Raw genomic sequence first — 27,664 nt, 5'->3', positions numbered from 1 at the left:
GCCAATTGACTTTCATGGCTAAGGCGGGACTAGAACTCCCAATCTCCTGGTGATTGGCTTAGAGTCACCCAATTGACTTTCATGGCTAAGGCGGGACTAGAACTCACCGCCTCCTGGTGATTGACCCAAAGTCACCCAATTGACTTTCATGGCTAAGGCGGGACTAGAACTCACCGCCTCCTGGTGATTGGCTTAGAGTCACCCAATTGACTTTCATGGCTGAAGCGGGACTAGAACTCCCAATCTCCTGGTGATTGGCCCAAAGTCACCCAATTGACTTTCATGGCTAAGGCGGGACTAGAACTCACCGCCTCCTGGTGATTGACCCAAAGTCACCCAATTGACTTTCATGGCTAAGGCGGGACTAGAACTCACCGCCTCCTGGTGATTGGCTTAGAGTCACCCAATTGACTTTCATGGCTGAAGCGGGACTAGAACTCCCAATCTCCTGGTGATTGGCCCAAAGTCACCCAATTGACTTTCATGGCTAAGGCGGGACTAGAACTCACCATCTCCTGGTGATTGGCTTAGAGTCACCCAATTGACTTTCATGGCTAAGGCGGGACTAGAACTCCCTGTCTCCACTTTCTGAGTTTTCATCACCAGACCCAACAGGCTTTCTAAGAGTGTGTGTGTGTGTGTGTGAAAACATGAATGGTAACCCCTAAAGAAAAGGAAGGGAACTGACTCGAACCTAGTCATTGGCCGTCCTCATATTTTGAACCACGTTTCAAACATAGGCGCTCAGTCTCGTCCCTTCTATCTTATCCTTCCGCCAGACAGAGGATTCGGACAAGAGGTCCAAGCGAAAGGATGTGATTATGGAATTCTTCACCACGTCCAACGGAAACACCTACAAAGTGGTGGAGTACTTGAAGAAGTCCAAGCTCCGGAAACCAGAGAAATATTACCAGGGGAAACTGAAAAGCAGTTCTCTGCCTTACTACCTGGAGCAGGTGTACCTGTCAGAGGCTTTCTTCAGAGATATTAGAAGACAGTAAGTCTTTCTCATCAGAGCCAAGGTGGCACAGTGGTTAAATGCAGCACTGCAGGCTACTGCTAGATCAGCAGGTCAGCGGTTCAAATCTCACCGGCTCAGGGTTGACTCAGCCTTCCATCCTTCCGAGGTGGGTAAAATGAGGACCCAGATTGTTGGGGGCAATATGCTGACTCTCTGTAAACCGCTTAGAGAGGCCTGAAAGGCCTATGAAGCGGTATATAAGTCTACTGCTATTGCTATTGCTATTTCTCTTTCTTTCTCTTTCTCTCTTTCTGTCTCTCTCTTTTCTTTCTCTGTCTCTCTCTGTTTCTGTTTCTCCCTCTCTCATTTCTCTTTTTGTCTCTTTCTCTCTTTCTGTGTCTTTCTCTTCATCTCTTTCTTTCTCTCCCCCCCTTTCTCTCTCTCTCTCTCTCTCTCTCTGTGTTTCCTTACTTTCCTCCCTCCGTTTCTCTCAAAGAATAGGACATTTTTCTCCAGTTAAGAAAAAGGATTTTAGGAGCACTCTAAACCCACCAGCTGAAATGCATCAAACTCCTAGAAATCCAACTTTTTAAACAGCTCCAATAAACCCTTTCAGGAATTTATTTGGGGCCTGATCGTTTGGGGGGGCGACTCGCAGAAAACATAGCAGAACAATCACCACAAATTGTGGGTTTAGAGAGACAAGGGGAGATCAGGATGACATTTTTAAAAATAAGATATTTTTATTTGTTTCTTGAAAACATTTCTACAGCCACCTATCTTTCCACCGACTCTGGGCAACTCTCGATTTACAATGCAAACCTTAGCTCTTGTGGCTTGCAGCAGCCAGCAGAGCTGGTGACAGATTCAGACACTACGGAGGTCGGGGAGGAACATGGGCCAGTCCTTGAGCCTGTAGAAGGCTCTGGTGAGGGCTCTGTCTGGCAGTTATCAGCTGCCTTCGGAGTCGGACATCAGTGGGGCAGAAGAACAGCTGGAGCCTGTTCCCAGTGTGAGCATGTACACAGCTGCTAGGAGAAGGGAACAGTTAAGGAGCAAGGGCCAACTTGGGAGTAAAGTCACAGGTGGACGGTGAATGGCCCCTCCCCTAGGGAATAAAAGGGGAGCGACTGGGGAGTGGAGTTTGCAGGAGACAATTAGTTCAATTCATTAGAGTGAAGATCTGTTCCTGACTTCTTGTCAAGTAATTGCTGCTACAGCATGGAGTTTAGAAGATATCAGCCTGGCAGCTCTCCAAGCCTGATAAAGGCCTGTAGTTGGGAAATTTCATGAAAGACTTTGCTGGAGAGGAATTCCCTTTAACCTAAATAAAAGGAGGTTTTATTCAGGACCAGGAGAGTCAGTTTCATGCTCTTGGGAAGTCTAGATCAGAACATTAGCTAGCCAGGTTAGCATTCAATCATGGCTACAGCAACCCTTCAACCCCCCCGGGATATCCTGAATCCTTCCTTTTATTTCCGTGGTCTTCGAGATGGGACCAGCGACCCCTTTATCCTCAAGCCGTCCCTTTCGTGCCCTCCTCTCTGCTCCCCTGGCAGCATCCGACTCCAGTTCTTCGAGCACCTGGAGAAGTGGTTCGATGACACCTTATCCAGCACCTGGGTCATCGGGGTGACCAAGAAGGAAGAGCTCAGCTCCGAGCTGCAGCTGCGCCTCCATCTTCACGAGCCCCGGAAGGAACGCATCGAGAAGGACATTTACAACGTCAGGATGGGTACCTCTTTTTGTTTTGCTCTCGTTTTTCTTTTATCCTATAGCAGTGATGGCAAAACCTTTCGGCACTGAGGGCCCCAACCGGAACACCTGTGCAGGTGCGCGCACCGGAAACCCAAAGACCAGCTGGCCAGGGCCTGCCTGCCTGTTTTTTGGCTGCTTTTAGGCCATTTTCAGACTGTTTGTGGAACTGTCTTGGGGGCATTTTGGGGGGCATTTTCAGGCTGTTTTCAGGCTGTTGTGGGGGGTGTTTTCAGGCTGTTTTTGGAGCTGTTTCAGGCTGTTGGGGGGTGTTTTCAGGCTGTTTTTGGAGCCATTTTCAGGCTGTTTTGGGGGGCATTTTCAGGCTGTTTTTGGAGCCATTTTCAGGCTGTTTTGGGAGGCATTTTCAGGCTGTTTTGGGTGGTGTTTTCAGGCTGTTTTGGGAGGCATTTTCAGGCTGTTTTGGGAGGCATTTTCAGGCTGTTTTGGGTGGTGTTTTCAGGCTGTTTTGGGAGGCATTTTCAGGCTGTTTTGGGAGGCATTTTCAGGCTGTTTTGGGTGGTGTTTTCAGGCTGTTTTGGGGGTGTTTTCAGGCTGTTTTGAGAGGCATTTTCAGGCTGTTTTGGGTGGTGTTTTCAGGCTGTTTTGGGAGGCATTTTCAGGCTGTTTTGGGTGGCGTTTTCAGGCTGTTTTGGGGGTGTTTTCAGGCTGTTTTGGGAGGCATTTTCAGGCTGTTTTGGGTGGTGTTTTCAGGCTGTTTTGGGAGGTGTTTTCAGGCTGTTTTGAGAGGCATTTTCAGGCTGTTTTGGGTGGTGTTTTCAGGCTGTTTTGAGAGGCATTTTCAGGCTGTTTTGGGAGGCATTTTCAGGCTGTTTTGGGTGGTGTTTTCAGGCTGTTTTGGGAGGCATTTTTCAAGCTGTTGTGGGGGGCATTTTCAGGCTGTTGTAGGTGGTGTTTTCAGGCTGTTTTTGGAGCCGTTTTCAGGCTGTTTTGGGGGCCTTTTTCAGGCTGTTTGGGGGGCCTTTTTCAAGCTGTTGTGGGGGAGCATTTTCAGGCTGTTGTGGGGGGCATTTTCAGGCTGTTTTGGGGGCCTTTTTCAGGCTGTTTTTGCAGCCGTTTTCAGGCTGTTTGGGGGGCGTTTTCAAGCCATTTTGGGGGGTGTTTTCAGGCTCTTTGGGGGCTGTTTTCAGGATGTTTTTCAGGCTGCTTTTCGGGCTGTTTTCAGGGCCATTTTCAGACTGTTTTTTGGGCCGTTTTCAGGCTTTCCCTTAAATGCGGAAATTTTCATTCCTTCTCTCAGTGGAGTTACGGCTTCACAACGACCGCTTGAAGCGTCACTGCGCTGGCTTGATCGAGGCGCTGAACAAGGAGCGGAGCGGCTTCAATAAGATCCGAGAAGACCACAACGCGGTCAGCAGATCCTTCCGGACCCGGATCCAAGACATGGAGAGAGTCTTCCAGATGGAAAGCCGGGCAGAAAAGTAAGCCTGATGGTTGGGAAGAAGGGGACGATGCCAGCCACAATCTCACAATAGCATTGGGCAGAGCATTGGATATGCTGCCATCAGAATGTAGAAGGGAACCTGATTTAAACCCAGGGGAAATTCATGATACCGATAGAAGAGAACGTTTGTAACTCCGTGTTGAATATTTGGGATCCTTTGTGTTCCCTGATGGTTGGTGGTTTTCTTGCAGACGTTTCATAACCCAACTAAGTAGCGTCATCAGTGCTAGAAGGAAGGCAGGGAGGAGGAGGAGGAGGAAGACTGTGGGGTCCTTGGTGCTCCCTGAGCTTGCTTGTTTTCTTGCAGACTTTTCACAACCCAACTAGGTAACATCATCAGTACTAGAAGAGAGTGGGATATGCAACGTGGAGGAGGAGGAGGACTGTGGGGTCCTTGGTGCTCTCCTAAGCTAGGTGGCTTTTTTGCAGACATTTCATAACCCAACTATGTAACATCATCAATGCTCCCTGAGTGGCGGTTTTCTTGCAGATGTTTCATGACCCAAACTAGGTTGTTAGTATTAAAGGGGAGTTGGGTTTTCAGGGAGGAGGAAGATAACTGTGGGATCCTTGGTGCTCTCGGAGCTTGATGGTTTTCTTCCAGACATCTCATGAACCAACTGGGTAACGTCATCAGTAATAGAAAGGAGTGAGGTTTGCAAGGAGAAGGAGGAGGAGGGGGAGTCCTTGGTGCTCTCTGTAAGCTTCAGTTCAGTTCAGTTCACTTTATTTGTATGCTCACAGTTCAAAAGGGGTAGGGGAAGGACAAACAATTTACAACATAAAAATATTACATCATTTAAGAACTCAACAGTCATACAATTCGAGTAGGGGTTAGAATCTTTAACCCCAGGCCAGCCGGGATAGCCAGATTTTAAGTGCAGCACGGAAGGTCTGGAGGGTGGTGAGGGTCCGGATCTCCACGGGGAGTTCGTTCCAGAGGGTCGGAGCAGCCACCGAGAAGGCTCTCCTCCGAGTAGTTGCCAGTCTACACTGGCTGGCTGATGGAATTCGGAGGAGGCCTAATCTATGCGATCTTATCGGTCTAGTGGAGGTGATTGGCAGTAGGCGGTCTCTCAAGTGCCCAGATCCAATACCATGAAGGGCTTTGTAGGTGACAAGTAGCACCTTGAAGCGCACCCGGAGATCAACAGGCAGCCAGTGCAGCTCGCTTGGTGGTTTTCTTGCAGGCATTTCATGACCCAACTAGGTAACGCCATCAGTGCTAGAAGGGAATGGGGGTGTGCGGAGTGGAGGAAGAGGAGGAGGACTGTGGGGTCCTTGGCGCTCTCTAAGCTAGGTGGCTTTTGGCAGACATTTCATAACCCAACTACGTAACATCATCAGTGCACTCATGATCAATTCTCCTTAGTCATTACCCAGAACTGATGATGTCACCAAGTGTTATCTTTACAATGCACAATCCATCCTCGTAGGGTAGCCTCTCTCTGGGCGGTGTGCAGATCACTTAACTATCCCTTTCATCAATGAATGTCCAATCGGGTGCTTGGATATTGTTTGGGTAAACAGAACCTCAGTTTCCAGCTCTGCATTCCGATGGTTGACCTTGGGCTGGCGGGTGCGTCTCACCTGCTTGGTTCCCGTCCCTCCCCTAATCCCTCCCTACTGTCCAATCCTCCTCCCTTTCCTAATGTTGTTAGCTGTTGGCTGGCATCGCTCTACTAGCAGAATGGCAGCTCCCTCATTAGCTCCGCCTTCGAAGGGTATTTCAAAGGGACGTCTTGCTGTCCACTCTTTCCACTCCATAGGGTGATGGCCCTCAGCCGCAACCTCCACACGGAGTTGCTGAACCACGTGGAAGTACTCCAGGTCTCCATGCGGAGTTACAGACAGTATCTGGAGGAAGCCTTGGGCAAGCTGCGAGATTCGAACACGGACTTCCTGAAAGCCTGCAGGTACCCAGAACACAGGGCAGCGTTTCCCGTTTGTTCTCCCTGTCAGGAAATTTCTCCTTCGTTCTGGGTCGGTTCTGTTCCGGCCCAGCCTTAGCAGAAGCAAGAAACAGACTCCTTGTCATGAAAAAAAACCCTCTTTATTTACCTCTTGTGAATTAATTGCATTCACCCACCGAAACGTCCAGGCAATAGTCCTTCATTAACTGCAGCAACAGACCTTATCAGTTCCTTGCGATAGTTGCCAGGCCGTGAGCTCCCGGCCGAAAGGCTGCAAATTAAGTTCTGCCAAGCAGTCTTTGTGGCATGAAACACAGTGAGCAAACTCTTCAGAAATACGAACTGTTGTCTCCTACGACGGTCGCTCCCCTTTCTTTCTATTTATTCCCCAACCAGGCCATTCAGCGTCCACATGTGCTTTGCTTCCCGAGTCGATTCCTTGTCCTCCGTTGTTCCCCTCTCCTAACTGCTTTGCGCGTACGTTCATCTGGAACAGGCCCCAGCTGTTCTTCCTCCTCACTCATCCCAGCCTCCAAAGGCAGCTGCCTCTCCGGCAGCTGATCCATCGGAGCCTCCAGCACTGGCCCACGTTCCTCCCCAACCCCCTCATCGTCCGAGTCTGCCGCCAGCTCCACCGGCCGCTGGCAGGCTGCAACAGGTTCCCTCCTGAATGACCTGCCAGGAAATTCGGACTCGTCCTTGTTGTTTTTAGACTCTTCGCAGACGGTGGGAACTTTTCGCCCGAAGAGCTCGAGATCTTCATGAAGCAGCTGCAGAAGGAGAACTCGCGCATCGAGTTTGTGGAAGGCTTGATCATGATTGATATGGAGAAAGCAGAGACCGGCTACCTGGAGCAGGTCGGCCACGGAGGGTCTCCTCCAAACAACCCAAGAGTTGGGGTTCAGGAAAGAGCGTGGGAAGGGAGTGACACGATTGGCTCCATCGGGGGGGTGGGGTGGTGGTAAATAGAATCATCCTTCTTGGTGATGTGGTCCCTTTCCCTCCCGTTCCCCAACCAGGCTTCAGAAATTATCAGCAAGTTTGAGAACAGGTTTCGTTACCTGGCTATGGATCGAGTCTTCTTGGAGAGAATCCAGCGGTTTCTGACCAATATTCAAGTGAAAATCAAGACAGAGGTACCAAGAGAAAGAAAGCCCACTCCCTTTCCTCCCTCCCTTCCTTTTCTCCTCTCTCCCTTTTCTCTATCTCACCTTCCTTCCTTTTCTCCTTTCTCCTCCCTCCTTTCACTTTGTTTCACTATCCTCCCTCTTCCGCTTCGCCCCCTTTTCTCTATCTCTGACCTCCCTTCTTTTCCTTTTTTCATTTCTTCCCTCTCCCTTTTCTCTATCTCACCTTCCTTCCTTCCTTTTCTCATTTCTCCTCTCTCTCTTTTTTCTCTCACCTTCCTTCCTTTTCTCATTTCTCCTCTCCCTTTTTTCTCTCACCTTCCTCCCTTTTCTCATTTCTCCTCTCTCCTTTTGCTCTGTTTCACTATCCTCCCTCTTCCCCTTCCCTCCCTTTTCTCTATCTCTGACTTCCCTTCCCTTCTTTTCCTTCCTTTTCTCATTTCTCCTCTCTCCCTTTTCTCTATCTCCCTTTCCTTCTTCCTTCCTTTTCTCATTTCTCCCCTCTCCCTTTTCTCTATCTCACCTTCCTGCCTGTCTTCTCTCTTCCCTCCCTCGCTTCTCTCGATCTCACTCTTCCTCTCTCCCTTGCCCTCCTTTTCTCTATCCTCCCTCCCTCCCTTCTTCCCTGTGGTGGAATCTCCAGCTAGACTGGAGGGAGCCCTTAAATGGGGGCTGCAGGCAATATGCAGGCCAGGCCAGGCCAGGCCTCTCCCAGAATCCCCAAAGCCTTATCTGACCCTTCTCAAGGAGATGCTGTCTCTCCGTCAAGACTTTGAACTCACAATAAACCTTCTGCTATTGCAGAACTATTCATGACTGGTTCTGTTCTGACCGAGGTTTCCCAAGAGCATAAGGCAAACTCCTTGTCCCGACAAAAAAGCCTTTTATTAATTTGCTGTGAATTTTACTCATTCACATCCAGCAAATTCTTTGGAGGGCAGATTTACAGTCACAGACCTTATCTGTCTTGGAGAGCTGCCAGGCTGATCTTTGCAAAAGTTGGCAAGGAGTCTTGGAGAGTCAAGAATCAACTGAGCGAACTAATTGTCTCCTGCAAACTCCACTCTCCTTTCGCTCCTCTTTTATTTCCTCTGGGAGGGGCCATTCATTGTCCACTTGTGGCTTTACTCCCAAGTCGACCCCTGTTCTTTAGCTGTTCCCTTCTCCTGGCAACTCTGCGCATGCGTATCCTGGGAACAGGGTCAGCTGTTCTTCTGCCTCACTGATGTCTGACTCCGAAGGCAGCTGGTAACTGGCATACGGCTCTGGCCCCCTCTCTGCCTCCGACACAGAGCCCTCATCTGAGCCTTCCTCAGATTCCAGGACTGGCCCATCTTCCTCCCCAACCTCCTCACTGTCTTCACTTTCCAGGTGGCGAAATCCAACTGGCAGACCCAAACGTTGAATAACTACTTGGAGAAGCTCGTCCAGAGGATCGATGCCTGCGCCCACCCTAATGTGGACAAAGAAGTAGGTTCTAAGAGGGTTTGACTCCAAGACGAGCGCGGGTAATCCTCGACTTAACGACCGCAGCCGAGCCCGAAATTTCCATTGCTAAGTGAAACTCGTTTTTTAAGTGAGCTCTGCACTGTTTTACGACCTTTGTTGCGACAAATTGTTCAGTTTTGAACGTGCGGTTTTCAAATTAGTCACACGGTCATTAAGCGGGTCTGGATTCCCCATTGACCTTGTTCGTCACATGACCCCGGGATACTACGACCGTCGTAAATACGAGCCAGTTAGCCAAGCAGGCTGAATTTTGATCTCGCGACCATAGGGATGCCACAATGTGTGTGGTAAGTGCGAAAACTGGCCACAAGTCCCCTTTTTTTTTTACAGTGCCATTGTAACTTTGGATGGTCACTAAATGAATAGTTGTAAGCTGAGGACCACCTGCATTTTAAATCTCCTATGCTTAGCGGTGCTTTATTTTTTATTTCATTTTTTTCTTCTCTTCCTTCCCTCAGAGCATGACTCCAGAAAGACTTTACGAGTTTACCAAGTTCGTCATGGAAGAACTGAAGAAGAGATGCAAATATCTCAACTGTCAACTCCGGATCCCGGTAATAATATTTCTGATGAGATGTGTTCTCCTGGTTATTCTGGTTCTCGCAGTGTGTGGTGGCCTGCCCCTCCAGCAGCTAAATCAGAGGACGAGGAGGTATGGGAGTCAGGGTCAGCATCAAGGCAACCTGAGAGCACCAAGTGGGGAGAGGGAATGGAGTTGGCAGAGAGACAGAGGCGGAGCCTAGGACATCCGTCAGTCCTCAAATGGAGAGTCAACAGCCCCCAGGTCTGGAGGTGGTGGATGAGGAAGAGGAGGAATAACTGGGTCCAGTGCCTGACGCGTGGATACGCAAGAAGGCAGAGGAGAGGAGAGCAGTGGAAATCTATGGGCCGGTCCTTGGGACGGAAGAGCCCCTGCTGCTAGCAAAGCCTCACCCTAGCTCTGGCGATAAAAGGCAGGGGTCGGAGAAGAATAGATGTGGCAGAGGAGAGGAGAGCAATGGAAATCTATGGGCCGGTTCTTGGGATGGAAGAGCCACTGCTGCTACTGAAGCCCCACCCTAACTCTGGGGGGTAAAAGGCAGGGGGCGGAGATGAATAGATGTGGCAGAGGAGAGGAGAGCAGTAGAAATCTACGGGCCGGTCCTTGGGACGGAAGAGCCACTGCTGCTACTGAAGCCCCACCCTAACTGTGGAGGTAAAAGGCAGGGGATGGGGATGAATAGATGTGGCAGAGAGAAGAGGAGAGCAGTGGAAATCTATGGGCCGGTCCTTGGGATGGAAGAGCCACTGCTGCTAGCGAAGCCCCACTCTAACTCTGGGGATAAAAGGCAGGGGGCGGAGATGAATAGATGTGGCAGATAACTATTCATCTCCCTGCTGGGTGGACTTGTTAAGCTACGGAGAGAGAGAGAATTTTTGCCGGGGCTGCTGGCGCTCTTAATAAAGGAATCTTTGAGTTCACTTCAGAGGGTTTTTTTCAGACCAAGAGCCGACTTTGAGGGAGTATCTGGGGGGGACGTGGGGTGGCCATACTGCAGATCATAGGCATGGCCAAGGCAGAACAGCTTATGGGCTGAAAAAAGAACGAAAAAAAATCATCTACAGATCATTCTCCACTTAAGACCACAAATGAGTCCAAAATTTATCGACTCATTTATGTAGCTAAGTGAAAAAAACATTAGTTAAGTGACTTTTGCTCCATTTTATACCATTGTTAAGTGAATCGGTGCCGTTGTTAAATTAGTCGCACGGTTAAACTGAATTCCGGCTTCCCCGTTGATTTTCCTCGTCGGAAGGTCGCAAAAGGGGACACACGACCCCCAGGACTCTGCCACCGTCATAAATATGAGCCCGTTGCTGAGCGTTTGAATTTTATGCACATGACCGCAGGGATGCTGCACGGGATTCACTTAATGACGGTGGCAAGAAAGGTCGTAAAATGGGGCTAAGCTCACTGAACCAATGTCTCGCGTAACAACAGAAATGGCTGGGCTCAGTTGCGGTCGAAAGCCAAGGACTACCTCAATGCGTTCTGGCCTTGTTGCTCCTACATTCTCATCTCTTAGGAACCAGACATTGCTTCATTGCCGGTCGTCTTCCTTCAAGACTCCTTGGTAAGCACCGCCCCATCGGATATGTCCCTCCCGGAGAGCAAGGTCACCGTGATGGGCATGGAGTATACGCCCGTCCTCAACCCAAGCAGGATGGGGAAACCGGCCTTCGACGACGCCTCCTTCCACCTGATCCGAAACCTCACCGGGTGAGCATCCAAGGAACGCCTCGGGGCAGTGGTGAAATTCAATTTTTTATACTACGGGGTCTGTGGGCATGGCTTGGTGGGAGTGGCAGGGGAAGGATACTGCAAAATCCCCATTCCCTCCCCACTCCAGGGGAAGGATACTGCAAAATCCCCATTCCCTCCCCACTCCAGGGGAAGGATACTGTAAAATCCCCATTCCCTCCCCACTCCAGGGGAAGGATACTGCAAAATCCCCATTCCCACCCCACTCCAGAGGAAGGATACTGTAAAATCCCCATTCCCTCCCCACTCCAGAGGAAGGATACTGTAAAATCCCCATTCCCATCCCACTCCAGGGGAAGGATACTGTAAAATCCCCATTCCCATCCCACTCCAGGGGAAGGATACTGTAAAATCCCCACTCCAGAGGAAGGATACTGTAAAATCCCCATTCCCTCCCCACTCCAGAGGAAGGATACTGTGAAATCCCCATTCCCATCCCACTCCAGGGGAAGGATACTGCAAAATCCCCATTCCCACCCCACTCCAGGGGAAGGATACTGCAAAATCCCCATTCCCTCCCCACTCCAGGGGAAGGATGCTGTAAAATCCCCATTCCCACCCCACTCCAGAGGAAGGATACTGTAAAATCCCCATTCCCACCCCACTCCAGGGGAAGGATACTGTAAAATCCCCATTCCCACCCCACTCCAGAGGAAGGATACTGTAAAATCCCCATTCCCACCCCACTCCAGGGGAAGGATACTGTAAAATCCCCATTCCCACCCCACTCCATGGGAAGGATACTGCAAAATCCCCATTCCCTCCCCACTCCAGAGGAAGGATACTGCAAAATCCCCATTCCCATCCCACTCCAGGGGAAGGATACTGTAAAATCCCCATTCCCTCCTCACTCCAGGGGAAGGATACTGCAAAATCCCCATTCCCATCCCACTCCAGGAGAAGGATACTGTAAAATCCCCATTCCCTCCCCACTCCAGGGGAAGGATACTGTAAAATCCCCACTCTAGAGGAAGGATACTGTAAAATCCCCATTCCCTCCCCACTCCAGAGGAAGGATACTGTAAAATCCCCATTCCCATCCCACTCCAGGGAAGGATACTGTAAAATCCCCATTCCCTCCCCACTCCAGGGGAAGGATACTGCAAAATCCCCATTCCCATCCCACTCCAGGGGAAGGATACTGCAAAATCTCCATTCCCTCCCCACTCCAGGGGAAGGATACTGCAAAATTCTCATACCCTCCCCACTCTTGTCAACCTCTTGCCCCCCCCCCCCAAAAAAAAAAGAATCTGGGTCCTCATATTTACCCACCTCGGAAGGATTGAAAGCTGACTCAATCTTGAGCCGGTCAGGATTGAACTCCTGTCAGTGGGCATAATTAGCATGCAATACTGCATTCTAAGAGGGAGGGAGGAAGGAAGATAACAATAGCGCTTAGACTTATATTCCATTTCTCAGTGCTTCACAGCCCTCTCTAAGCAGTTTACAGAGTCAGCCTTTCACCCCCAACAATCTGGGTCCTCATCTTACCAACCTCGGGAGGACGGAAGGCTGAGTCAGCCTTGAGCCTGGTGGGATTTGAACTGCCAAATTGCAGGCAGTCAGCAGAAGTAGCCTGCAGTACTGCACTCTAACCACTGCGCCACTGTGGCTCATAATGAACTAATGAGCAACTGCAGCTATTTGCTTAAGAACTGTGGCTTTTGGGTCGAAAGTCATTTGACAACTGTCTCGCTTAGCAACAGAAATCTTGGGCTCAATGTTGGCTGTAGGTCGAGGACTATCTCCATATCCAAGTCAGTGGGCTCTAAAGCACAAGGCAGCCAACACGACGACTTCTCCAGCCCATTGTCTTCAGTTTGTTGACCAGTAAAATGAAAGGTTACCTTACCCTAAGTGGGGCATTCTGCCTCTCTGCCTCATTCAACACTTCCGGGGGGGCTGATTTTGGGAGCGCTGACGTTTTTCTCTCTTCCCTTCAATCCAGGTATGTGCGTGGGAAAAAGATGTTAGAGGCTCAGCACGAAAGGGATGTGGCCGGATTGCCTGGGACAGACCGAGGTGGTGAGGAACAGCACTTTTGATCCAGGCTAAGGAGGGGGCGGCTTAGCCGTTAAGGTGCTAGCTTTGTTGACCAGAAGATTTGGCAGTTCGAAACCCCAGCGCCATGTGATGGTGGGAGCTCCCGTTCCTAATCTATAAAGCCACACCTAGAGTACTGCATCCAGTTTTGGTCACCACACTATAAAAAAGTGGTTGAGACTCTAGAAAAAGTGCAGAGAAGAGCAACCAGGGTGATTAGGGGACTGGAGGCTAAAACACACAATGCAGGAACCAGGCATGGCTAGTCTAGTGAAGAGAAGGACCAGGGGAGACAGGATAGCAGCCTTCCAATATTGCCACAGTGAGGAGGGGGATTAAGCTATTTCCCAAAGCCCCCGAAGGCCAGACAAGGAATAATGGGTGGAAACTGACCAAGGAGAGATTCAATCTGGAAATATGGAGGAATTTCCTGACAGTGAGAACAATCAACCCATGGAACAGAAGTTGCCTTTGGAAGTTGTGGGAGTTTCATCCCTGGAAGCTTTCAAGAAGAGACTGGACTGCCATCTGTCAGAAATGATGCAGGGTCTCCTGCTTGGGTGTGGGGTTGCACTAGATGACCTACAAGATCTCTTCCAACTCTGTTAAACTGCCTATAATCCGGCCTCAGCTTCTAGCAGTTCAAAAGCAGGCAAATGCGAGTAGATAAATAGGAACCACTTCGGTGGGAAAGTAATAGCATTCCCTGCACCTCGGCATATAGTCATGCCGGCCATATGACCACGGAAACTTCTTTGGACAACGCTGGCTCCCTTGGCCATGAAACGGAGATGAGCACCTCCCCTGGAGTAGGACCCTGCTGGCCATAGGAAAACCTTTTTAAAGGCAGGGAACCTCTGACTTGACAGACAGGGTTCCAAATAGCATCCAAAATTAAATCAGAGTCCGAGGGAAAGCATTCCTCAAAGTTCCAATTTATTAAGAGAGCCACGTTGGCACATCTGGGAAAACCCGAATCTGAAAGCTTCCCAGTTTTCCCCACGCAGTTGAAAGTTCACGATCTTGCCCCCACACCCACAAGCCCGTCACATGGTCCAATCTCCCACTGCCACGCTGGCAGCTTCCACCCATCCCGTTCCGGTCAGGTGCAGAGGTGCAAAGACAAAGGATGACCTTGACTTTCTAGAAAGGAATGTTGTTATGGCTACATAACATCTAACTCCATACAATCCCATTTTCCCACATTAGAAAATGCATAGTAGACAAATAGAAAGTGTGGCAGGCTAACGATCCGAAAGAAAAGATGGCGGCAAACCTGACATGGGCTGAAAATTCAGTTTCCAGCCGCCACGCCGGCGTGGCCCCCAAGAGGAAACCTTGAATGTTAAATAGAGAAGCCCACGGTTGGAAAGAACGGGGGCAAGGCGAACGTGGCCAGAAGGGCATTTCGGAGAAAGCGACTTCTCGGTTGGGTCATCTGGAAATCCTCCGCCGTCGCTTCTCGCATTGGTGCTTCCTTTGCCGATCCCTTGCTTAGTTCCATCTTCTCCTCTCTTATTATTTCAGAATTTCCCAACCAAGCTCTACAGCCCTTGTTTACTGCGGGAGGTCATCGCGAGAGCCTTTCCTTGGGAGCAGCCTACCTGCTGGCCAAGAAATCGAGTTCCATTACCAAATTATCAGGAAGGTAAGGATCCCTGCTTGAAGGACGTAAACTAGGCGTGTCTAATCTAGCAAAGAGAAGGACTAGGGGGGAGGGACAGTACTGGTGGGGCTGTCACAGAGAAAAGAGGTTGGACTTACTCGCTAGTCTAGGGCATCAGAGGGCAGGACAAGAAGCAACGGATGGAAGCTTGTTGGAGAGCCTAGAATTAAGGAGAAATTTCCTTAAAATGAGAACAATTCATCTGTGGGATGGCTCCCCTCCAGAGGTTGTGGGTGCTTCATCACTGGAGGCTTTCAAGAGGAGACTGGACCACAATTTGACTGGGATGGTATAGTATAAGGACTGGCTTGAGCAGGAAGTTGGACTAGAAGACCTCTGGAGTCCCTTCCAGCCCTCTATTGCCTGTCCATCCATATGTCCATTATCCTATCCTATCCTATCCTATCCTATCCTATCCTATCCTATCCTATCTATCTATCTATCTATCTATCTATCTATCTATCTATCTATCTATCTATCTATCTATCTATCTATCTGTATCTTATCTTATCTATCTATCTATCTATCTATCTCTTATCTATCTATCTCTTATCTATCTCTCCTATCTATCTATCTCTTATCTATCTATCATCTATATCTATCTATCTATCTATCTATCTATCTATCTATCTATCTATCTATCTATTTATCTATCTATCTATCTATCTATCTATATCTTATCTATCTACCTATCTATATTTTATCTTATCTATCTCTTATCTATGTATCTTATCTCTCTCTATCGATCTATCTATCTATACCTAACTATACATCCATCCATCTATCTATCTATCTATCTATCTATCTATCTATCTATCTATCTATCTATCTATCTATCTATCTATCTATCTATCTATCTCTTATCTATCTCTCCTATCTATCTATCTCTTATCTATCTATCATCTATATCTATCTATCTATCTATCTATCTATCTATCTATCTATCTATATCTTTATTTATCTATCTATCCATCCATCCATCCATCCATCCCGATGTTACAAGGGAGTCAGGTAGAGCATTCCAGGTGTTGACCGCTCTGTTGCTGAAGTCATATTTTCTGCAATCGAGTTTGAAGCGGCCTACCTTGAGTTTGTATCGATTGTTTGCCCATGTGTTATTGAGGTTGAAGCTGAAGTAGTCGTTGACAGGTAGGACGTTGTAGCAGACAATTTTGTGTACTGTGCTTAGGTCAGACCGCAGTGTTATTTTTATTTCCAAAGTTCATTGCTCCTGTTGGCATTGATAAAATTAATGCGCTCCTGGGTTAAAGAGTTGCTGTGCTGACAGGTTGGCAGAGCCGTTGTTAAGATGTCTTCTTTGCAATGCAGTGGGAACTCCATCCAAAAATACACCCGACTTACGAAAGCCGACAGGAAGTTGCTGATTTTCGGAGGCCAGCCAAAAGAGGGAGAGTGAGTCCAGATTATTACTTTCCAGACTCCACAGACCTGGAGTTTATCTGAGTTAATTGACTTTTTAAATGTTCCACGTTATTGGGGTGGCTCGGTGGCTAAGGCGCTGAGCTTGTCGATCAGAAAGGTTGGCAGTTTGGCAGTTCGAATCCCCAGCGCCGTGTAACGGAGTGAGCTCCCCTGACTTGTCCCAGCTTCTGCCAACCTAGCAGTTCGGAAGCAGGTAAAAAATGCAAGTAGAAAAATAGGAACCACCTTTGGTGGGAAGAGAACAGCGTTCCGTGCACCTTCGGGCGTTGAGTCATGCCGGCCACATGACCACGGAGATTTCTTTGGACAGTGCTGGCTCTTCGGCTTTGAAACGGAGATGAGCAGCGCCCCCTAGAGTGGGGAACGACTGGCACTCATATGCAAGGGGACCCTTTACCAATACTGTCCCAGCCTGTGATCTGCAGCTTCCAAACACAGCAGATACCAAGCGATATGAAAAATCAAAGCGTCCCTCCTAATCCCATAAAGCTACTTAGCCGTGAATGCTTTTAAAAAAAAAAAGAGAGAGAGAATAATTTTGCATTTGACAAGCCTGTCATTTTTCTAAAAAAAAATTTTTTAAATCTACTCTTTTAAGTTTTCTTATTTTGGCACTTTTTCAAAAAAAAAGTGATAATATGATGGTGAAGTAATGCCTCATTTTAAATGTGTTTTTCTAGGGCCGATTACTTCACCGGCATCATCTTCAGTATCCTGTGGGATAATTTTGACAACATCATGAACGTTGCTGAGGTAGGAGCTTAAATTAAATATACCATATTTTTTGGAGTATAAGACGGACCTTTTCCCCTCAAAAAAAGAGGCTGAAAATCTGGGTGCGTCTTATACACCGAATACAGCATTTTTGCCTCCCAAAACCCCGCCCCCTTCACCAAAATGGTCTTGCAGAGCCTTTAGGAGGCTTTCAAAGTGCTCCTGGGGGCTGGGAAGGGCAGAAATGAGTGAAAAATGGGCCGTTATTTGCTCAATTTTGCTCCCCCACGGCCCCCAGGAGTACTCTATAAGTCTCCTAAAGGCTATTCATGCAATTTTATTTTTTGCTTGTTTTGCCCCCCCCCCCCAAACACTCTACAAACTTCCTAAGGGCTATTCACGCCCTTTGGGGGGGGTTGGGGAAAAACGGGCCCATTTTCACAAAAAAACGGGCTGTTTTGGGGAGGTTTGCAGAGCGTAAAAACTTTTTTTCCCCAATTTGCCTCTTCAAAACCTTGGTGCGTCTTATACTCCAAAAAATACAGTGTGTGTGTCTCTCTCTGTGTCTCTCTCCCTCCCTCCCTCCCTCCCTCCCTCTCTCTCTCTCTCTCTCTCTCTCTCTCTCTCTCTCTCTCGTTATTTCTAAACATAATAATGGTGTGACGCAAATCCATTTGATTCCTTTTGCAGTCCTTTGGTACTTCATGAGCAACCGAAAAGCAGACTTTGTCTAACGGTTAGACTCTAACCCGATGCTCTCCCTGGGTTTTCTCCCTGCTTCCCACTTCTTATTTTCCTAAAAGGAGTTCTACAAAAAGGACAAGCATCAGATTACGAAGCCGGAATGCCTCCAAGAAACCTACGACCTGTGCATTGATGCCCTGGGTCAGAAGATGCTGACCTATCTTTTCCAATCCGACGAGTACCACATTGCTTGCATCTCTGGTAAGGCTGCATTTTCCATAAGGGGAAATTTAGCTGCCCAGAGTCACATGATTGTGACATGGATTCCATATAAATTTGGTGGAGGCAGAGAGAGAGAGAGAGAGAGAGAGAGAGAGAGATGATGGATGGATGGATGGATGGATGGATGGATGGATGGATGGACGGAAAGAGAGAGCTGATGGATGGATGGATGGATGGATGGATGGATGGATGGATGGATGGATGGATAGATAGATAGATAGATAGATAGATAGATAGATAGATAGATAGATAGATAGATAGATAGATAGATAGGGAGATGGATAGATATCAATAGAGATAATAGAGATAGATAGATAGATAGATAGATAGATAGATAGATAGATAGATAGATAGATAGATAGATAGATAGATAGATAATAGATAATAGATGGATGGATGGATGGATGGATGGATGGATGGATGGATGGATGGATGGATGGATAGATAGATAGATAGATAGATGATAGATGATGGATGGATGGATGGATGGATATCAATAGAGATAATAGAGATAGATAGATGATAGAGAGAGAGAGAGAGAGAGAGATGGAGATGGATGGATGGATAGATACAGCTAGGGAGATGGACAGTGGTTAGAGTGCAGTACTGCAGGCCACTTCAGCTGACTGCTATCTGCAGTTCGGCGGTTCAAATCTCACCTGCTCAAGGTTGACTCAGCCTTCCATCCTTCCAAGGTGGGTGAAATGAGGACCCAGACTGTGGGGGCGATATGCTGACTGTAAACCTCTTAGAGAGGGCTGAAAGCCCTATGAAGCGGTATATAAGTCTAACTGATATTGCTATAATAAAGAGATAATAGATGGAGGGAGGGAGGGAGGGAGGGAGGGAGGGACAGACGGACGGACGGACAGACAGACAGACATATAAACAGAATAACAGTTCAAAGGGACCTTGGAGAGGGGATGGAGAGGGGATGGAGGGAGAGAGAGAGATAGGAGATAGATAAATAGATAGGTAGACAGACAGACAGACAGACAGACGACAGTCTCTGTCCAGCAGTCATTCTGGACAGGTTTATTTTCTTTTTAAGCAACTTTCTTCCTGTTGTTTTCCCTCCGTCCATATACCTCTCTGTGTTAAATGTACATATTATGGACGCTGATTAATTATTTTGTGTAATTCATAAATACATCAATACTTCTCCAGAGTTCCGGGCCCAGCTGAAGACTTTCGAGGAAGAGCTTCCTCAGGTCATCCGTCTGGCCATCGGCAGAATTCTAAAGGATCACGAGCAGCTCCTCGCCGAATCCACCGAACAGATCCGGGGTCACCTGCAGGACCAGCTGAAGAAATGGACCGCTATAAAAGTAAGTTGTTTTAGAGCCCCCTGAAATATTTGAACCTCCTTCTTTCCTCCTGATTTAAAAAAAACCCCAAAATTGTCCTTTGGCTACCATCTTTTCCACTACTGGCCCCAAGGAGCCAGTCTGGTCTAGTGGTGAAGGCCCAGGCTAGAAACCAGGAGACGGTGAGTTCTAGTCCCACCTTAAGCAAGAGAGCTGGTTGGGTGATTCTGGGCCAATCGCCAGGAAACAGTGAATTCTAGTCCTGCCCTTAGCTATGAAAGCTGTCTGGGTGACGCTGAGCCAATCACCCGGTAACAGTGAACTCTAGTACGTAGCAAAGCCAGCTGGGTGACTTTGGGCCAATCACCAGGAAGCAGTGAGTTCTAGTACACACGAAAGCCAGCTGGGTGAGTGGGCCAATCACCAGGAGACGGTGAGTTCTAGTATGTACGAAAGCCAGCTGGGTGAGTTTGGGCCAATCACCAGGAGACGGTAAATTCTAGTATGTACGAAAACCGGCTGGGTGACTTTGAGCCAATCACTAGGAGATGGAGAGTTCTAGTCAATCACCAGGTGATGGTGAGTTCTAGTCATGAAAGCCGGCTGGGTGACTTTGGGCCAGTCCGTCTCTCTCTCTCAGCCCAACCCACCCTACAGGGTTGTTGTTGTTGGGGGGGGGAATGTGCTGGCCATCCAAGCGAGCTTTGCCCTTTCCATTCAAGGACAAAAACATGGCCCAGTTGCACACCAGTTTGGGCCACCCGGATAATATCCCGGTGCTGGAAGCCCTGTGCCAGAAGGAAGAGAAAAGGCAGGCCGAGCAAGTGGAGAGCATCCTCATCTGCACCAAGAGGCTGGAGGTATCTTTTCTTTCCTCTTCTCAGAGCCCCGCCCTCCCCCCATTTATCAGGGGTTGGTAGGAAGACAGGTAGCACTGAGGACGTTACCCATCGGCCAATGAAACGGCTGCAAGGAAACAACCAAGCTCAGAGAGCTTAAAGGACCCCCACAGTTGTCATCGTTGTTCTCCTCCTCTCCTCCCCCTTCCTTCTCCACACATCTCACTCTCTTCTAGCACGGATGTCATTACCTAGTTGGGTAATGAAACATCTGCAAGGAAAACAAACTTGAAGCAGAAAAGACTCTACAGTATCCGTCCGTCCGTCCATCCATCCATCCATCCATCCATCCATCCATCCATCCATCCATCCATCTATGTCTGTCTGTCACTCATCAATCCATCCATCCATCCATCCATCTATCTCTCTATTTTTCTTCTACCTACCTACCTGTCATCTCTCTCTCTCTATTTTTATCTATTATACCTACCTATCTTCCTGCCTACCTACCTACCTATCTATTTTTCATCTATCTCTCTTTCTCTCTCTATTTTTATCTATTCTACAGTTCCACCACAAAACCGCGCCCGAGTAAACCGCGCCCGACTAAGCCACGCCGCTGATGTCATCAACAGGGCGACAACAGTGCGGAGAGAGAAGCACGCTGTAAACCCTAAACCTAAAATTAACACCTAAACCTAACCCCCCTAAACCTAACCCTAAACCTAACCCTTAACCTAACCCTAAACCTAACCCTTAACCTAACCCTAAACCTAATCCTCACCCTTAACCTAACCCTAAACCTAACCCTAACCCTTAACCTAACCCTAAACCTAACCCTAACCCTTAACCTAACCTTTAACCTAACCCTAAACCTAACCCTTACCTTAAGTTGAATCGGCTTGCTTTCAAAGCGCTATTTAAAGCGCCCTTCTTTCTCTGCGCCAGCTGTTGTCGCCCTGTTGATGACGTCAGCGACGCGGTTTAATCGGGCGCGGCTTAGTCGAGCGCGGTTTTGACGGGTCACGCTATTCTACCACCTACCTACCTATTCCACCTATCTATTTTTATCTATTCTACCACCTACCTGTCTATCTCTATTTTTCATCTATCTATCTATCATCTATCTATCTATCTATCTATCTATCTATCTATCTATCTATCTATCTATCTATCTATCTATCTATCTATCTATCTATCTATCTATCTATCTATCTATCTATCTATCTATCTATCTATCTATCTATCATCTATCTATATTTTTCATCTAGCCTGCCTGCTTGCCTACCTACCTATCTGTCTATCTGTTTATCTTGCTGATGATGGTACCTAGTTTGGGTAATGAAATGCCTGCAAGGAAACAGCCAAGCTCAGAGAGCATCAACGACCCCACAAAAAGGTTCATTTCTAGGAAGGGCTCAACCCAGTCAAATTTGAACTGAAATACCCACCCCACCCCACCCCCGCTCCCCAAGCCAATCATGGCTGCTTGAGTGAGCAAGGACTCTAATCTGGGATAGAGCCTGTCCCTGAGCCCAGAGCCCTCCTAGGTACCTGCTCTCTTTGTGTGCCAGCTCCTTCACCCTCCTGATGGTGACCTGATACTCCCCCTCCACAGGTGTGCGTCACAGAGTGCGCCCAGAAGTTTGTCTCTACCTTGGCCACTTGCACCGAGACCATCCTGATGGAGCTGGACAACAGCCTCACCATTGACGACGTGCAAGTAGGAAGTGAGTCATCCCCAGTTGGCCCCCTCACCTTCAGACACACATCAGGTTTTGCTTGGAGAAGCAAAGCAGAGCTCAAAACACCCCTTGTTCTGTTAGCATCGTTTAGCAGATTTGGATAGTGAGGAGGTTGGGGAGGAAGATGGGCCAGTCCTGGAGTCTGGGGAAGGCTCTGAGAAGGGCTCTGTGTCGGAGGCAGAGAGAGGGCCAGCCATATGCCAGTTATCAGCTGCCTTCGGAGTTCGACGTCAGTGAGGCAGAAGAACAGCTGGAGCCTGTTCCCAGTGCGCGCAGGTGCACAGACGAAGGGAACAGCTAAAGAACAAGGGTCGACTTGGGAGTAAGGCCACAGGTGGACGGTGAACGGCCCCTCCCAGAGGAAATAAAAGAGGGGAGAAAGGGGAGTGGAGTTTGCAGGAGACCATTAGTTCATTCCTGCATTCTTGCCAAGTGATTAGCCCACCTGCAGAAGGGGGGGGGGAGAATTTATACAGATAGTCCTCACCTTAACGGCCACAATTGAGCCCAATTTTTTCTGTTGAAAAGGGAGACAATTTGTTGGGCGAGTTTTGCCCCATTTTACGCCCGTTTATTCTTAAGTGAATCATCTTAGTCACACGGTTGTTAAGTGAACCTGGCTTCCCCATCGCAAGTCGCAAAAGAGGATTCTGTAACACACACACACACACACACACACACACACGGGACGCTGCAGCTGTCATAAATACAAACCCGTGCCTAAGCACCTATATTTTGACCCCCTGACCTCGGGGAAAGTGCGACGGTGTGAAAAACCGCCGTATCGTGTTTTTTTTTCCAGTGCCGTGGTAACTTTAACGGGCACTGAATGAATTGTTGCGAGTTGAGGACTCCCTGCAATAACTTAGTGTTTACGTGACTGAATCGCAGCGAGGGGATAATCAAAACGATGCCTCTTTCTCATCCCGTCTGTGTTTTTCGCCAGAAACGGAAAAAGTCCGAGAGAAAACCATCACTCTGATCCGTCGTAAAAAAGCCGGCCTCTCCTTAGAAGTCGAAGAACGGAAACTCGTGGCCGAACGGGGCAGCAGGTGATGTATCTCTGTGTTGTGGCCAGCCAGAGGAGCTGGCGGCAGATTCGGACAGTGAGGAGGTTGGGGAGGAAGATGGGCCAGTCCTGGAGTCTGGGGAAGGCTCGGATGAGGACTCTGTGTCGGAGGCAGAGAGGGGGCCAGGGCTGTCTGACAGTTATCAGCTGCCTTTGGAGTCAGACATCAGTGAGGCAGAAGAACAGATGGAGCCTGTTCCCAGTGTGTGCATGCACAGAGTTGCCAGAGGAAGGGAACAGCTAAAGAACAGGGGTCGACTCGGGAGTAAAGCCACAGGTGGACGGTGAATGGCCCCTCCCAGAGGGAATAAAGAGGAGCGAAAGGGGAGGGGAGTTTGCAGGAGACATTGAGTTCTATTCATTTGAGTGAGGATCTATTCCTGACTTCTTGCTAAGTAATTGCTGCTACAGCGTGGAGTTTGAAAGATATCGGCCTGGCAGCTCTCCAAATCTGATAAGGTGTCTGGTTGTAAATTCAGACTGTTGGCCGGGACTTTGCTGGAGAGGAATTCCCTAAATAAAAGGAGGTTTTATCGGGATGAGGAGTCGGCTTTGTGCTCTTAGGAAGCCTCAGTCAGAACACTCTGCCCCCTTTGCTGTGCCTGGATGGCAGCTCCGCTTCGGACGGGCCCAGCCTGGGGCCTAGATCTTAGCTGACAAAAGTGATGCTTCCTACAGGCAGTCCTCAACTTAACGACCCAAATTGAGCCCCACATTCCCATTGCTAAGCGAGATGGCCATTAAGTGAGTTTTGCCCCATTGTTACGGCCTTTCTCGCCCCAGCAGTGAAGCGAATTATTGCAGTTCCTAAATTTGTGACATGGTTGTTAAGTGCAGTTGGCTTGGCTCGTCAGACGGTCGCAAAAAGGGGGATCATGTGTCCCCGGGCAGGACGCTGCATCCGTCATAAGTACATGCCAGTTGCCAAGCCTCTGAATTCTTTTTTTTTTTTGAATATATTTTTATTATTTTTACATTTAAAACATTGCAGTACTGCGAACTTGAAGTGACCATACATTCACATTATATGCAGCTAGTCTCAACCATTATTAGCCTACTTAATACATTGTCTATCCTTCTGTCCAATCACAATATATACAGTTTGTTCCAGTCTTGTCACCTTGTCGTCTACCAATCATAAAATCTGTTCCAGACTTCAAAATATTCTGATTCCCCTTTATTTTTAAGTTCAAGGGTGAGCCGAGGTGGCGCAGTGGTTAGGGTGCAGTACTGCAGGCCACTTCAGCTGACTGTTATCTGCAGTTCAGCGGTTCTAATCTCACCGGCTCAAGGTTGACTCAGCCTTCCATTCTTCCGAGGTGGGTGAAATGAAGACCCAGACTGTGGGGGCGATATGCTGACTCTGTAAACCGCTTAGAGAGGGCTGAAAGCCCTATGAAGCAGTATATAAGTCTAACTGCTATTGCTATTGCTAGCCTATCTGCTTCTGCACAGAGCCAACACTTTTCTGATTAAAAAATGTTTTAAAAGGGCAGTGTTGTTATTTATTCCTTCGGGAACATCCCACCCCCTCTCTTTGGGGGAGAGGGGCTGTTTGTTTGCCTTTTGCAGAACCTGGCCTGGCATCCCACAAACCACCATCCCAAGTCTCGTGAATCAGGTTATCTTCCAAGAAACGGCCTCCGTGACCACAGCCAAAACCACGTTGGGCCACGTCGCTGCGGTGGAAGAGAGAGACGCCGTTTACACGGTACATAGTTGGATTTCCGGGTTCTCCTGGAACGGCAGAGTTTTTGGCGGGAAGAGAGACTCTTTAGGTCCAAAGCTAGCAACTTTGGGATGAGCAAATGTCTTTTCCATCCCTGTTGTGGCCCGCCAGTGACCATTGGAGCTGGTGGCAGATTCGGACAGCGAGGAGGTTGGGGAGGAACATGGGCCAGTCCTGGAGTCTGGGGAAGGCTCTGATGAGGGCTCTGTGTTGGCGGCAGAGAAGGGGCCAGAGCCGTATGCCAATTATCAGCTGCCTTCAGAGTCAGACATCAGTGAGGCAGAAGAACAGCTGGAGCCTGTTCTCAGTGTGTGCATGCATAGAGCAACCAGACGAAGAGCTAAAGAAGAGGGGTTGACTTGGGAGTAAGGCCACAGGTGGATGGTGAATGCCCCCTCCCAGAGGAAACAAAAGAGGAGTGAAAGGGGAGTGGAGTTTGCAGGAGACAATTAGTTCCCTTCATTGGTTCGTAACTCTCCGAGACTCCTGGCCAAGTTCTGCAGATCTCGGCCTGGCAGCTCTCCAAGCCAGATAAGGTCTGTGACCGTAAATCCTCCCTCGAAAGTCTTTGCTGGATGTGAATGAGCAGAATTCACAGTTGTTAATTAACAAAGGGTTATCCAACATCTTAAAAACTTCCAGTGTTGGAGCATTCAAAACTTCTGGACAACTAATATAAAAAACCGTGGCAAAATCTCGCTAGACGGGGAAGAAAGAACTAAAAGAGACGGGGTGGCGCAGTGGTTAAGGTGCAGTACTGCAGGCCACTTTAGCTGACTGTGATCTGCAGTTCAGCAGTTCAAATCTCACCGGCTCAAGGTCGACTCAGCCTTCCATCCTTCCGAGGTGGGTGAAATGAGGACCCGGACTGTGGGGGCAAGTTGCTGACTCAATTTGCTAAAAAATTTGTAAACCGCTTAGAGAGGGCTGAAAGCCCTATGAAGCAGTATATAAGTCTAATTAATAAAACAAATAAATAAATAAGACCTAGAATTAAGAAGAAATTTCCTGACAGTGGAAACAATTAATCAGTGGAACAACTTGCCTCCAGAAGTTGTGAATGCTCTAACACTGGACGTTTTTAAGAAGAGGCTGGATAACCCTTTGTCTGAAGTGGTGTAGGGTTTTCTGCCTAAGCAAGAGGGTTGGACTAGAAGACCTCCGAGGTCCCTTCCAACTGTTATTCTGTTCTGTTAAAGGAGGAGGAGGACTGTGGGGTCCTTGGTGCTCCCTGAGCTTGGGTGGTTTTCTTGCAGGCGTTTCATGACCCAACTAGGTAACACCATCAGTGCTAGAAAGGAGTGGAGTTTGCTTTCCGTTTATGTACAGTTACTATCAGTGCTGGTGAGAATGGGCTTAGGTTCCTTGATTAGCCTCTTCACTTCATTTTTGTATTTTTTTTTATTAATCACCTCTTGGTCACTTTAAATGCCAAACACAACCAGATACTTAATGTTCTACTTCGGCTTACACAGAAATTCATGGAAACGCTCACGATGGAGTTTTCCAGGATCAAGGAGGAAAACTCGGCTCACCTCATGAAAACCCAACACTGGGCCCATTGGTGGAAGAAGTCTGTGCAGAAAATCAAACAGCTCTACTTGTGAACCAGTTTGAATCTCCCGCGACCCACGTCTCCTTTCCCTTCCCCCCCCTTCCTCGTTTGTGCGATATAGACGTATTATTCAAAGCTGTAGGAAAAGTAAAATGTTAATCTGAAAAACAAAACAAAAAACCACTGCTATTTTTGCGTATCTTGCACACCTTCCGAAAGAATGCATGATCGGCGTTTCTCAAACTTATCGATTTTAAGGCCTGTGGACTTTTAACTCCCAGAATTCCCCTGCCGGCATCTAGTTAGCAATACTTAATTATGACACTGTTGTGTCCCGCCAGCGGAGCTGGCAACAGAGTCGGACAGTGAGGAGGTTGGGGAGCAATAGCAATAGCAGTAGACTTATATACCGCTTCATAGGCCTTTCAGGCCTCTCTAAGCGGTTTACAGAGAGTCAGCATATTGCCCCCAACAATCTGGGTCCTCATTTTACCCACCTCGGAAGGATGGAAGGCTGAGTCAACCCTGAGCCGGTGAGATTTGAACCACTGACCTGCTGATCTAGCAGTAGCCTGCAGTGCTACATTTAACCACTGCGCCACCTTGGCTCTTAGAAGGGGAGGAAGATGGGCCGGTCCTGGAGTCTGGGGAAGGCTCTGATGAGGGCTCTGTGTCGAGGGCAAAGATGGAGTCACGGCTATCTGACAGTTATCAGCTGCCTTCGGAGTCAGGCATCAGTGAGGCAGAAGAACAGCTGGAGCCTGTTCCCAGTGTGCGCAGGCGCAAAGTTGCCAGACAAAGGGAACAGCTAAAGAACAAGGGTTGACTTGGGAGGAAGGCCACAGGTGGACGGTGAATGGCCCCTCCCATAGGGAATAAAAGAGGGGAGAAAGGGGAGTGGAGTTTGCAGGAGACCATTAGTTCCTTCCTGCATTCTTGCCAAGTATTGCGGCGTCTGAAAGATATCGGCCCGGCCACTCTCCAAGCCTGATAACGGTCGATAATTGTGAACTATTTTGAAAGATTGTGGGAAAGGAAAGACTTTGCTGGAGAGGAATTCACAGTCAATTAAATAAAAAGGGGTTTATCGGGACGTCCTGCGCATGCGTGGCAGAGACCTGAAGACCCGCTGGCCAGTGGGAGGCACGTGCCTATGTTCGGTGCCCGCAGAGAGGGCTCCGAGTGCCACCTCTGGCATGCCATCTCGGACAAGGTCCATTCCAACTCTGTTAATCTGTTTTAGTATCCTTTTTCTCGAGCTGTGTGCAAATTGTCTCGTCAAACGTTCTGCGTTTCCCCTCCTACCAGATCTCTACTAAATATGGAAGTGATTCTCTCCACCAAGAGAGGAAGAGAGAGAGAAAGCCAAATAAAGCTTTAAGCTTCTTCTCTGAGCTGCAGGGTGAAGAAGATTAAAGCTAATTGTTGGGGCTTCGTCACTTCGCCTGGGAGGTTTAAACCTTTCCACGTTCGCTCTGCCAAACTTAAAACTGATGGGACTTTCACGATCTCTTTTCATTAGACCGGCTGCACGGATTAATGTCAATATTTCTATG

The 27,664-nt window shown here is 48.4% G+C and overlaps 1 protein-coding gene across 1 annotated transcript in view; it reads left to right on the top strand.

Annotated features, from left to right (window-relative positions):
- Positions 1 to 26,282, top strand: part of CCDC180 (coiled-coil domain containing 180) — a 54,625-nt gene extending 28,343 nt beyond the window's left edge. Inside the window, exons 18-37 of the mRNA XM_087704678.1 lie at positions 780 to 997; positions 2,521 to 2,696; positions 3,978 to 4,158; positions 5,951 to 6,097; positions 6,807 to 6,951; positions 7,114 to 7,230; positions 8,593 to 8,691; positions 9,189 to 9,284; positions 10,797 to 10,990; positions 12,981 to 13,057; positions 14,603 to 14,723; positions 16,071 to 16,154; positions 16,865 to 16,937; positions 17,702 to 17,843; positions 19,032 to 19,192; positions 19,894 to 20,031; positions 21,629 to 21,740; positions 22,702 to 22,807; positions 24,397 to 24,535; positions 26,029 to 26,282. Coding sequence (XP_087560804.1) covers positions 780 to 997; positions 2,521 to 2,696; positions 3,978 to 4,158; positions 5,951 to 6,097; positions 6,807 to 6,951; positions 7,114 to 7,230; positions 8,593 to 8,691; positions 9,189 to 9,284; positions 10,797 to 10,990; positions 12,981 to 13,057; positions 14,603 to 14,723; positions 16,071 to 16,154; positions 16,865 to 16,937; positions 17,702 to 17,843; positions 19,032 to 19,192; positions 19,894 to 20,031; positions 21,629 to 21,740; positions 22,702 to 22,807; positions 24,397 to 24,535; positions 26,029 to 26,160 — 2,658 coding nt within the window. The 3' untranslated portion in view covers positions 26,161 to 26,282. The remainder of the gene's footprint in view (positions 1 to 779; positions 998 to 2,520; positions 2,697 to 3,977; positions 4,159 to 5,950; positions 6,098 to 6,806; positions 6,952 to 7,113; positions 7,231 to 8,592; positions 8,692 to 9,188; positions 9,285 to 10,796; positions 10,991 to 12,980; positions 13,058 to 14,602; positions 14,724 to 16,070; positions 16,155 to 16,864; positions 16,938 to 17,701; positions 17,844 to 19,031; positions 19,193 to 19,893; positions 20,032 to 21,628; positions 21,741 to 22,701; positions 22,808 to 24,396; positions 24,536 to 26,028) is intronic.
- The last annotated feature ends 1,382 nt before the right edge of the window (positions 26,283 to 27,664 follow it).

The sequence above is a fragment of the Thamnophis sirtalis genome, unplaced genomic scaffold (assembly GCF_051295495.1).
Source record: "Thamnophis sirtalis isolate CommonGarterSnake01/CBP01778 unplaced genomic scaffold, rThaSir2_p1.2 scaffold_2, whole genome shotgun sequence".
NCBI classification, from domain to species: Eukaryota; Metazoa; Chordata; class Lepidosauria; order Squamata; family Natricidae; genus Thamnophis; species Thamnophis sirtalis.
Note: the sequence above shows the minus strand (reverse complement) of the source record. Positions and strands in the feature narration are given on the sequence as shown.